Genomic DNA, 13,373 nt, shown 5'->3' on the forward strand with positions numbered 1-13,373 from the left:
GCTGTTGTTGTTATTGATCCTGTTTATTCCAAATTCATTTTTGTATCACATAAAAAAATAGGTGACTTCAATTTAAAAAAATAACCCTAAGGTATATTTGAATAAAAGTAGCTAACTAAAGATTATTTACATTTAAAAATAAAAATGGATAATGCATTTATATCTTTTAGCACTTTACTATTTTACTGATAAACTGGTGGAGTATTTCAAAACATTAAACAGAAAAGGTCAGTTAAGGAAATGTACTTTTATTGTATATTTGTAAACACATCAAAGCACACTTTAAAATAATGTACCAAACGTGCACTAGGGTAGTATATTTATCTGAATACACCAAAGATCAATTTAAATATGAATTCAAATTAGTGTACTTATATGAAGTACACTGAAGTACTGCTGAGATAAAATGTACTTGCAATTATTGCATTGGAATTTGCACTTAAAATAATTCAGCATTATTTTTTAAGTAGTATACTTTCTCTGAATACACTAAAGATCAATTAAAATATTAGTTCGAATTAGTGTACTTATATGAAGTACACTGAAGTACTTCTAAAGTAAAAATGTACTTGAAATTAATGCATTTCCATTATATTTTATTTGTACTTATATTAAGCACACAAAAAAGTAATGTACTTGAAATGTATTAGCTGAAATTAAAATACATTGGTAGTACATTAAAGTATACTTAATTTTTACCTGGGAAATCATCTTAAATCAACACTATATGCACAATAATCATGTGGTAATGCTGAACCTGTATGCTGAATGCTGAAATGTAAATGCTATAATATTTATATTCTAGATATTCTATATTCATTATTATAGTGAAGCAATAATATTGACTGTCCTGATGTGACTTTGGTCTACTTTTCTTTCCTCTGTTTTCAGGATGAAATATTTATACTCGGTGTACTCAGTATGGCTCTGTTCGGCGCTAAAACCTCACTCAAAACAGATGGCCGCATGTAGCTGTGAAAAAAACTGAAGTAAGGGCACTTGAAACACACACACACACACACACACACACATATGTATATATATATATATATATAATATATATATATACACAAATACACACACATTTCATCGACAGTTATTTTTAGGATGAACCAAAACAGATGAGAACAGAATGTGCAATTTTAAGAATTTCTTGCCTGCGTCTCTTGGAATGTTAATATGGATATGGCAGCCAATATTAAAATGATTAGCACCTTTGCTATGTTAGCAACATAAAGAAATTAATTATTGCACATTGTCTATGAGCAAATTGCTTAACTGGTACTGTGAAAGTTAGAGCACTTATTGTAACAGCACTGGTTTGCAAGGGCAGTGTTTGTTTTGGGCACAGTGTTGCCATGAGGAAGACTGAATATGAGGGAAAGGGAGGCTTTAAAATGCTTCTTCCACTTCCTGTTTGAGTTTGTCCCATTGAAAATGAATGGCTTTTCACACTGACATGGGACCTGTCTGCACATCCCTGTGACATTCCTGCTCATTCATAGCTCCACATGGATCACTGTACCCAGATCAGTTCCTAAGGTTTATGACAGTATTCTCACAAGAGAGAAGTAACTTGGTTTTGCATTGTGGAACTACATACATATGAAGTGCACAAAGGTTTAGTGTAAGAAAAGGAATTTAAGAAAGGAAGAAAGAAAGAAGAATGGGAAAACGTTATCATGCTTATTGGGCAGAGCTCACTGACAGCAACATGTAAATTTCACATCAGAGCTACAAAGCGTGTGAAAGATAATACTGTGCATTTCCACACCATGCCAGGTCGTAGTATCAATGGGCTGGACAGGAGTGACCCACTTCGGCATCTCCGTGTCAAGGGGGAACAGAAATAACAGCTTTATAAGGGCGAGATGAGACAACTTGGAATTGAATGTGCAGATGAAAACAATGCAGAAAGGACAATGTTGCGTGCTTCATAAATCTCATAGTGACACTGACATTTTCCCCAGTGCTCAGGCTGTGGTGATTAGTTTCCCTGCCTCACATGCTCACAAGTCCGCACACACATACACACACACGTGCGCGTGCACACAGCATGAGTTCTCCTCATTATTATCATTAGAGGACAACTGAAGGAATCAACCAGCTACGTACACTGCCCAGAGCCATGTCCACATTTTGGAAGCGAGTACCGAAAACCCAAAAAGAAATGCCTGCGTCCAGTTGCCGTTCCAGAGTGGAGGCATTCGGTGTGGCCGCGTACGTGACTAAGGTCAAGGTGCGGCAGAGAGTGTGCACCAATAATTAACAGAGCAGCGTGTAGCCGGTCATGCCAAGCGGGACATGCCCTCTTCACATGACCTCAGTCTGCCACGGACTCGCCCCGCGGAGGCCGGAGGAGGCTCCATATTCCTGCATGCAGGTCAGATCAGGCTGACCGAATGGGTCTTGCACCTATTTGGTTTCCATGCTCTGTCCTGCATGACTAACTCCAAAAAGAAAGGAAAAAACAGGTTAATAATAAACCTTGTGGGGACACAGCAGTAAAAGGCACAAAAAACTGGACTTTGCTTATTTTAGGTTGGTGATTAGAGGATGTGTTCTGGGCCTACAAATACAGGATAATGCATACAGTGTCCAGCGATAAATACGATTTCAAACAGAACAAAACTATTGATTTGTCCATTACGTCTGACCCTAGCAAAAAATGGGGGATGGGCAAATTAGATTGTTTTGCCTGAGCATAAGGATTTCGTATGAAGGACTAGAACCTTTGGGAGACAGGGAAACATGCTGATTATGTCTTACATTTTATTTACAAATGATATTGAATTGCATATTTTGTAGAATTTTAGGTATTCGTAAAGAAGTATGCCTTTTCTTTCTTTCACTCTGTGTGATTGTGTGTGTGCGCACACACACTTATGTTTGCAAATGTTGCCTATCACAGCTTGTGCCTGGCTTGTGTAATAAGCACTTTAACAAAGGTCACCGTGAAGGCTGAAAATTGTAGAGCATTACTGCCAAGTCTTGTTTACATTGTTTATCTGCCCGGTTCGAGGAGCTCTCCTTTCCTAATGCAACTCACTATACATACATATGAAACAACAAACAGATTTGCACGATGGGCAACATACCACAGGCTATGAAGCAAAACAAATACAATACACAGCATTGTGTTTCTTAACAGGCAGCTTCTCAGGACTGATTCCGCTTTACAGTTAATAGTTCTGGAGGCCCCATGACCATTTATTAGCAATGAAGCACAAAAGCACATGATTCTGGGGCAGTATGTGCTATTAATGGGAATGCACTTAGGTTGCTGCTAACTTTGTGACTTGTTTCACTAACTCAACAGTCTTTTCTAGTGTTTTTATGGCTTTCAGAAAAACAAAAACAGCAAGATATCGTCTCATTCAATTCTAAATCCTCACTCCCTCTCCATTAAAGAAACAGAAATCTCTAGAGGCAGAAGATTAAGGTGCTGATTCGGCCCGTGTGGCGAGTCCACCTCTCCATTACAGCATTCCAGTTCTTTTTGTGCTTTCTACACACTTGCTCTGCCTATCGGCTTTCTCCTACTCTCTCTGTAATCATCTGTCAGCGAAATTTAGCTTGGCCTCTCCTCTCATTGCGTATGCACTATTGTGTGTGTGTGTGTGTGTGTGTGTGTGTGTGTGTGTGTGTGCGTGCATGCATGCGTGTGTGTGTGTGTGTGTGTGTGTGTGTGTGTGTGTGGTGTTTGGAATCATAGTCACTCTCCATATGACTGGTTCATTTTTTATCTTCAGGTGACAAGCAAAACATGGTGATTAATCTGCAGGCTGCAAACACTTCACCCCTCTCATATCTGACTCTTGTTCCACCCTTTTTCTTCTGCCTTGCATAAAATAAATAAATATAAAGTCAGATTCATTAAAGCAAGTGCGGGCGGGCGAGCATTCAAACAGCTGCGTTTTCCTTTCTATTCCAGTCTAGAGAGGACTAAGATCATCTTTAGCGATAGTTGCCATGGATACCCTGCTCACGTAAAAAGTCTTGTTGCCATCGTCGAGGCTGAAGGATGGTAAACACTTGAGTGCAGCCCAAACTTAATGTCCAATTTCCCATTACTTTCATCACACAATGTTTATGGAACCTACAGCCTTTTAAACATAGAGCATAATCGAATGATCCTCCCAGACTCAGACACTAAATGTGTTAATAGACTGTAAGTAAAGACCGTAAGTAAGACAGCACTTTTCCTCTCATGACCCTATATGTGTAAAAAGGAGTTGGGGTTTAGGAAGGCAGCAGCTAGCCACTGTTCCTGTCCACTCAGTGTGTTTTCCCTGGTGGAAAATTACCTCAAAGGATTCACCAAGATGAGACTTATAGCTCTAAAAGCAGGAATCACACTGCCAAAGTAGTACTAGGGGTACCAGCTGAAGAGGTTGGGGGAAGGAAGAAGTTGTCTAGACCACATACAGAAATATCCATACCATAACAAACAATAAGCAATATGAACTAGATGGACTGAAGGAGCCATCAATTTAAACGTGAAGAAGGAAACATTTAAAGCCAATTATTGTTCCCAAAAACATCCTCTTACACCCAGAGTCTGAGTCTTAGGAAAAGGCACGTCATGAGAAATGTACACACATTGTCTCATGATTAAGATGTATTCCACTTAGCCAGTCTGTGATTCATGATAGTATTCTCAAGCATGAAATACATCACTGTGAGATTTGGGCGGTTTAAAAGACAACTATAGAGTAAACATATGTTTCACTTATTAAATACCTCCACCAAACCTCCACCTTCTGACCCAAATATAAAAATAGGTGGCTTCCATGAAACATGACGCAGTATGTTACTGAATAAACTTTAGTTAATAACATTTCCCAATTATCTTTTTCTCTCTTTACAGAGCCATACCTGTATTTGCCTTCCATTGTCAGCTCTTTAAATTGTATGCGTGCAAGTAAAATGGAGTGTGAGAAATCTTAGTACTTGCAGAGTGGCTCTGTGTAAGCCAGAACTGAACACACACATTACACTGTGCTGCTGGTTTCAAGTTTGTATTAACAACATTCCAGCCTTTGGCTGGGATCTGTAACCGAGGCAAAGCCCTCTCCCAGAATTTTCATTGGTAAACACCAGCCCTGGGGATAGCTCATTTATACACATCTATCATGGAGCTGTTTTTCTCCTTCACTGCAATGACTTACACTTTCCATAATAGAAGAGAACCTTAAATGGTGACGCAGGCTAATTGATGGTGAGTGACATCTGATGGTTTCTTAATTAATTCTATACCGTTTCTTTTTAATTCCCCCCATGTGATATTGCCTAGTGGGAGAGACAGAGAGAATTCAGTGGCCTCATGCCATCAAACTGTGCAAATGGCCTCGTAAAGCTGACATAGTAGAAGTGTTATGTGTTGTAAAACTCATGTGAGTCAGATATATTGAGTTTTACAACAGATTTCTAATATAAAATGCATTTTATTAGTTCATTTTCTTTACCCCCATTAAATTAAACAAATCATCTTCTTAGACAGCTAAAGGTTATGCATCCCAAATGTACTACTACTACTACTACTACTACTACTACTACTACTACTACTACTAGTACTACTATACTACTACTACTACTACTACTACTACTACTACTACTACTACTACTACTACTACTACACTACTACTATACTACTACTACTACTACTACTACTACTACTACTACTATACTACTACTACTACTACTACCACCACTACTACTACTAATAATAATAAATACAATAACCATCATCAGCATCATTACAACCACAACAACAGCAGAATGCAAATATGAGGTTCTGTTGCATGTCGTGTGTTCTGCCCCAATGAACCCTTTAAATCACATGTTCCATCTGTGCTGGCAGTGCTCCACTACATGAGTCAGTGGCATGCTGGATATGCTTATGCAGTGACTTCTGGGCCCCTGCTACTGAAGACAGTCACACCCCTGCTGTGGGCCAATCTGGAATCTATCTCACCTTTCGCTACCTGTTGTTTCTGCCCACCATGCCTGAAACCCATTTGCTGTAAAGTACATTCGATGTATTATTTCCCTTTCTCGAGCTGCGGCTTGCCGAGATGGCAAGATGAGAGAGAGCACTGAGCAAAAGCATGTCACATAGAATCAACGCACAGGATTCTCCAGGAAACTGTATTGAGGAACTAGGTTTGTAAACACATGAGGCACAACGCTTGTGCTTTAAGATAAGATGGGTGTGGTCCCTTTGTGAAAAGGGTAAAGGTGTGGCAAGGTTCTGACAGAGCAATGCTAGGTAAGAAGGGGTAGGAGTAGTTGTTATGCATTGTCATGTTTATGGTTACCATGATACGCTCTGTTTAGAGTGACCTCAACTTTTAAGGTTGACGTATATTCTGACTGCACTTATGACCCTTTTACATGACAGACTAATGGAATGTACGTTTCCATGTCCCCGTACCTGGTTAAAATAATGCTAATTATAAAATGTGTTCCACAGACTAGATTGCTAAGAATCTCACATATAGATTTAGTCTTGAAATTGACTGCCGTCATAAATCGACCTGTTATATGTTCCAGACAGGGAGCAAACTGATCATGTCACGTAAGCAACTAGCTTACTTTGTCAACAGCCACTTTTACCCGGAGAGGCTAATAATAAATGAGTCGAACAGCCTGTCTCTCTCTTCCTCACTCTCTCCTCCCCTGCACTATGAACTTTCATACGCAGACAGAATTTACTCTCTCCTGTGCTGTAGAGTTCAAAGGGCTGCTCACTGAATCATTTGGTCTCAGTCATATGACAGAGTTTAGCAGCAGAAAGTCTGAAGTGGTTTAAAACCCAGAGCTATAAATGGAGGAAAAAAATGTAATAGGCCCATCCGTGCTCTGTTGTTATATCTGAAGTAACTGCTGAAACAAACCTTTTCTTAGAGTTTATAGGTCGTTAGAAGTAGAAGACTAGCGAAAATGTCATTACTATTACAGTAATACTATTTTTTATGATCAGTCTTTGAAATCAGTTAGCATGTTACTATGGTTGCCTTAGCATGAAAACAATAAGGACGAACTGGTTTGGTTGCTCCTATTTTCTCCGCCCTATCCCTTTAATTCCCAAAAGGGCGTGGCCATGTAAAAGAAAGCGTGGGTTCCCAGTCACAACAAGGCGTAACTATGATGTCGTCAGAAAGCTCAGTAGCCAATAGTCAGTCTTATTGCCCGCCCACCATGCAACTTGCTGAAGGGCAGTAGCAGGTTAAATCGCTGCTGCAAGAAGACAAGTTAGATTTTTCCTCAGTCGCCTGTTATTAAATAATCAATTACAGTAACTACTCGCTGTAGTTTTCAACTACTCACTCATTTCAAGTACTGAATTTAAATACATTTACGTCATATTACTAAAATCGGACTTTTTATATGCCTGAATATGACAATGAATACGACAGAACATGACAGATATCTGGAAACTAGTTTTATTCTAATTGAAAACATAGCAATTATATTAAGAAAGTCTCGAGGCTTAAAACACTAAGCTTCCCTACGCAGGCCCAGAATCAGTTTATCCGGGAACATTAACTTGGAATGACCGTTCTAATGTACTTGTCGCTGATTGGTCAGATAACAATACGAGTTTTTAGGGGGCAGATTCGTATTTATTGACACAAGCGAATCACCAATGAGCACAAAAGCCAAGGAGGCGAAACAGTGACGAAAGCTAAAACGATCCAATCGTTGGTGTCAATGGGGTGTTGACCTCTGAAACCGTATCACCGCCCACATCACGTCCGTGGCGGAGGATCGCTATAAAGCAGGTCCTGTCGCTGGTTTAAAGGGCAGAGTTGTAAAAACTCCCGGGCAGGTGGGAGGTGGATTGCCTGTTAAAGACACAAATTATCCCACAATAGAACCAAAACAAAACAGAAATACTACATTGACACGTCGTAACTGGAATAAAAATAAAAAAAAAAGTCTTGAACTGTTAGGTAAAGGCTGAGCGAAAGACGGTAACCAAGATACTCCGGGAATCTTACCTTAGCAACCGGAACCAAGTCCTGAACCGTAAGTACGATAACGTTGTCACTACACCTCAGAGTCCTGAGGGACCGACGAGAATCATTTGCATTACTTGTTTTCAGTAAATACATTACATTTGTATGTCACGTTAGGCTCACTTCGGTGAGTTGATTTAGCTCGTTAACTAGCTAGCGTCGCGTCCTCTCAAAACAAGCTGTTCAAGTTATTTCACACTGCTTCGAAATGGACCGAGAAATCGTCTTAATCGGCGTGGCTACATTTAGAGACGTTGAAGGCGAGCTATAGCCAGTCAGCCAGTCTGGAGTTAGCTAGGTGGCTTTATGTTAAATGGAGAGAAAATGACAGCATTCGCAAGTTTATCTGCAACTATACCTGACTATGGACCATGACGGGTTATCTTTAGTTATCTTTACGGTCGTGTTAGCAAAGTCGTCCGTGAAGGCGTCACCAAGCTAGATGTCAGCGCTAGTTAGCTAGCTAGCTTGTCCTTTTTAACCCGATGGCCGGAGTCTTCGCAGAAGCTTTTTTGCGATGTAGCTGTCGAGCAAAATGAAGTTCAGCTTGTAACGGAGTTGACTGGTGGGACGTCGATAATGTAGCGCACTTGTTAAACTGTTTCTACATTTGGCTGATGGTCGTATTGGTTAGCTGGCTAGTTAGGGTTTTGGCTGGCTAGTTAAATGATTTTTGTAGCTAGCCACCTACAGCTAGCTACGTGAGCAACATACAGAAACAATTTAAAAGGAAGGGTAGTTTGATTGAGGCAAAGTGTATTTCTGAACGCCAAACAACTGTCCCCAATTAGAATAACACTATTTTAACCTAAGCAATTGGTGAAGTCTGTCAGCATCTATATTTCAGCTAACATTACACAGTCTTGTGGGAATAAATAAACCTGCCATGTTTTATGATGCGAGCTGTATTAACTGCTTTTTAATAATAGGTTGGTCGATATGTAGTTAAGACAAAAAACAAATCCTGCATTTCCATGAAGAGAAACCGTACTTGACGGTTTTGGTCAACACTTGAGTTGGCTACACCCCACGTAAAGCGCCATGTTATTGGTCTATCTCGAGGAAACCTGAGCGCTGAATGTATTGCGCAACGTCGACTCGCCAAGTGTCGCATTGTTTGGAAATGCCCTATATTTCAGTGAAGGATATTTCACGCCTATATCTTGCGAATTTGTTATGGGATAAGTGTTTGTTACGTTTATTACTTGAAATTATATCCAAAGCGATTCTATTACATGGCTCGTAAGGGATTTTGCCTCGAGCTGTTCGATATGCAAAAACATGCGTATATAAGTCCTTATGGGTTGCCCCTCATTTCATGTCCCCATATTTGGTCTTCCGTATTCCAAGAAAAACTGTTAAGATAGATTCACGTTTTGAATGTAGCAAATTAAGTGAAGCAGCATACTACAGTGCCTTGTAACATTTATAAATGTTATTAACTTCCACATTTACATATGTAGTACATATAGAGACTAAATGAGTTGAAACTTGAATATCTTGCCTCTCTTCCCCCTTCTAAGGATAAAGAAGACTTTCCTGTGGAACAGCAAATATTTTCCCAGCATCCAGCAGCTCTGTTTGTCCAAACTGATCGCTACTGCCTAGGAGGTTTTTGCAACACTCGGCTAAAGCAACTCCCAACAGCATACTTGCAACTGTGAAGCAGCTATGCAGCTTGAAATCCAAGTAGCACTCAACTTCATTATATCTTATCTGTACAACAAACTCCCTAGACGTCGTGTAAACATCTTTGGTGAGGAGCTCGAGAGGCAGTTGAAGAAGAAATATGAGGGACACTGGTACCCTGACAAGCCATACAAAGGGTCTGGGTTCAGGTGTATACATGTCGGAGAGAAGGTGGATCCAGTAGTGGAAGAAGCAGCCAAAGAGAGTGGGCTGGACATTGAAGATGTCCGGAATAACTTGCCTCAGGATCTCAGTGTGTGGATCGACCCCTTTGAGGTGTCCTACCAGATTGGGGAAAAGGGCCCAGTAAAGGTGCTTTACGTGGATGATAATGGTGAGAATGGGTCAGAGTTGGACAAGGAGATCAGAAACAGTTTTAACCCAGACGCTCAGGTCTTCATGCCAATCAGTGACCCTGTGGGAGTCTCTTCTGAATCGAGCTCTCCTTCGCCTCCGTTCGGCCAGTCCGCTTCAGTCAGCCCTTCATTCATGCCACGCTCCACTCAGCCTTTGACCTTCACCACGGCCACTTTCGCCGCCACCAAGTTCGGCTCCACCAAGATGAAGAACGGTAGTCGGAGCGGCGGCAAGGCGGCACGCACGTCTCCCACCAACCTGGGCCTGAACGTGAACAACCTACTGAAGCAGAAAGCCATCTCCACTTCCATGCATTCTCTCTATGGCCTTGGCCTGGGCGGGCAGCAGCAGAAGGCCTCGGCTCTCTCCCCAAATGCCAAGGAGTTTGTGTTCCCCAGCTTCCAGGGCCAGGGCAGCTCCACCGCGATGTTCAACAATGAGAATCCCCCCAGCCTCAGCCCCCTGCAGTACAACAATGCCTTTGACATGTTTGCAGCATATGGGAGCCTCAATGACAAGTCTCTCATGGATGGTCTAAACTTCAGTCTGAATAACATGCAGTATTCTAACCAGCAATTCCAGCCAGTCATGGCTAACTAATGAATACAGATTTATTTATAAATGATTGTTGGCAAAAGGAGAAAAGGAAAAATAACAACGCACACTAGCAAAGGACATAAAAACAAAAAACAAAAAACAAACTGAACATGGAAAAAATCCCTGTTAGTCAGTGAAGAGCGCATGTGCCCAAGGGTGTTGTCTTTCTGTGGCCCCTTGAGTTTGTTTTTACTCAAAGCTTGTACAAATATGTCCAAGCTTGGTTACTTTAAGTCAAAACACATCATTGTTTTCTTTTCCTATTTTTGCCAACAAAGCACAAAATAATAATTTTTTACTATGTTTTAAAGAAAAAAAAACTAAAATGTTAAAAAATAAAAGCTTCAAGTTCTGGCCTCTTACAGTATTTTAAAGTTGGTTAAAACTTGGCAAATTTTTAAGCAATTGGCACTAATGAATATATATCTGGGGTTACTTGGTCTTTTTTCTAATTGTATAATTTAATTAAGTACAGAGTTTGTAAAGTATCAGAGTATATATATTGTTTCTACGACACGGTATTGCATTTATATCTTTTTACTACTACAGTGATCTGTGATGGCTGCAGCAGCTTTATGTTATATATTTGTTTTTTAATAAAATTGTTGAGGAAACCCATCTTTAAAATAGATCAAATATTCTAAAGATTGTGTACAGGATATTCTTTAGTGTTGGAAATTCAGTGTAGGAATATTTGCTTTTTTGAAACAAGAGTTGTATTTTCTGTTAAAAGGTAAACAGATTTTTGCTATATTATGGACAATGTAATCGTATACATTAATTTTGTACCAACATTGTGCAATACTTGATAAAATACGGTATAACAAAGTATTTTGAGTCAGTGTCTTACATGTCAAGAGGGACTGAAATAGTTTATATTAAGTTTGTATTAAAATGCTTAAAAATATATGCTTGTCTTTATTTTTTTTTATTTCATATTTGCACCCTGGCCTTTTTCAATAAAAGCAAATTTGGTCAAGAATGATGTCAGCATTGTTCTTTTGCTCTGATTTCTTTAGTAATGGCCTTGTTTCCTGATGATGTCAGATCCCAATCCCCATGAAGTAGCATGGTTGCAGTCTGCTTCTGGGGGCTGTTTCTTGTTATGATAAGATACGCAGTCTGATCATTTTAAAACTCAGAAGCACTGTGGAAGGCCTGCACAGTCCCTTTGTACTTCATGGTTGCTGGTGTAGGACAATGCATGTCATGTTTTCTGAGTAGTCTGACGGATGACAAAAGTAAATTGAGAACAGACCAAACCAATTCATTGCCTAATTTACTTCAAATTGAGGAGCATTTTGGTTCTCATTCTAAAGCCTTTTTTATTCATTCAGTATTTTTAATATAAGATGCAAAGTAAGCAATGGTTGTAGTACATATAATCATGATTGCGATAACTAAGTATCGGCACATGGGACTGCAATAGGTTGAACACAAGGCTAAAGGCTTTGATGGTTTATGTTGCAAGAATATGTATAGTTGTTACCAAAGACTCAACAGATCACCTCTTCAGTGTTGTCAGACCTCCCTCTGTGAACACTTGTTACTGTTGTGAATATATCAGCCTTGCTCTGCAATTAATCTTGAGATGTGCACTTTGTTTTTGCAGCTGAGTTTAAACCCCCTCCTGCAAGAGCTGTAATTAGTGCGGTCATGGCATTCACAAAGCCCACTTCTGTTTTTTCAACGTTGTGGTTTGAAAGTGAGCTAATGCCGGGTGTGACCTTAGATACTGCCATCCACCAAACTTCATGTTTGCCTGAAATCTTGTACATTTGATTTTCAGTACATTTGATTTTTTTTCAGTATTTCAGTAGTTTTGTTGCTACTACTATACAATATACAGTTTGCCTCAATTTTACAGGTTTTGTGAAAATAACTAGTCACCAGTAATTTGTTATTTTTATAATGCCTTTATTGATGAGGTAGGCTACTGAACTATTCTATTACTTTATGCGCTGTTTCTAGTCATCGTTGCTTGTAGGGTTAGGTGTTTGATGCCGTAGTACAATACATGAGTTGTGGTGCCATAAATCATGTCAGACAGTTTGGAGCTGTGAGGGAAACTTCTAGAAGTGGTATATTGAAATAATTTCCTGAGTATTAGGATTTCATTTATAGTCTTCCCTTCCCTCAACAGGGGTTATGAGCACACACATGTGCAAAACCACAAGTAATTACCAGCTTCCATAAGCTCTTATTACATGAGCTTTTATTACATTTTAATACACATACAAGGTATAGCAAAACGTATAGTATTAATGTTTGTTGTTTTGTATTAATGTAGTTAATGTTATTATCTTGGACTACAATAGGAGCATGCAATACAATCCCAGATTTTAGTAAGCATTGGGTTTGTTTCCATTTCATGTATAGTCTATCAGTAATACTCTCAGGAGCAATATCAAAGTCAGACATTAGTAACTAAGGAAGAACCCCTTGTTTCTTGTCCACATGGAACTTTCTGGCTTAGGATTTGATAATGAAGTGAATGTCAGTTTCACTGTCATCATTAAAATGAGTGACCTCTCTGTGAAACTAGGTGGAGCTAAGTACTTATAAAGCGTTCATGCAAAAATGTTTGGTATCTACATAGAGGCTGAAATTCAGGTTGGTTAGGCAGAAGAATGACCATCTCACATGGACATTTTTAGCTTGTAAGGGCTTTGCCATACGTGGGATCTTTTGTAATTGCCTCAGGTG

At 39.6% G+C, this 13,373-nt stretch overlaps 1 protein-coding gene across 1 annotated transcript; it reads left to right on the forward strand.

Annotated features, from left to right (window-relative positions):
• The first annotated feature begins 7,794 nt into the window (after positions 1 to 7,794).
• tob1b (transducer of ERBB2, 1b) lies at positions 7,795 to 11,646 on the forward strand. Its single transcript, XM_077000069.1, has 2 exons — positions 7,795 to 8,034; positions 9,548 to 11,646. Exon 2 carries the CDS (start codon positions 9,696 to 9,698, stop codon positions 10,668 to 10,670), a length of 975 nt encoding a protein of 324 aa, XP_076856184.1. The 5' UTR covers positions 7,795 to 8,034; positions 9,548 to 9,695; the 3' UTR covers positions 10,671 to 11,646.
• Positions 11,647 to 13,373: the final 1,727 nt, after the last annotated feature.

Source organism: Brachyhypopomus gauderio, chromosome 3 (genome assembly GCF_052324685.1).
Source record: "Brachyhypopomus gauderio isolate BG-103 chromosome 3, BGAUD_0.2, whole genome shotgun sequence".
NCBI classification, from domain to species: domain Eukaryota; kingdom Metazoa; phylum Chordata; class Actinopteri; order Gymnotiformes; family Hypopomidae; genus Brachyhypopomus; species Brachyhypopomus gauderio.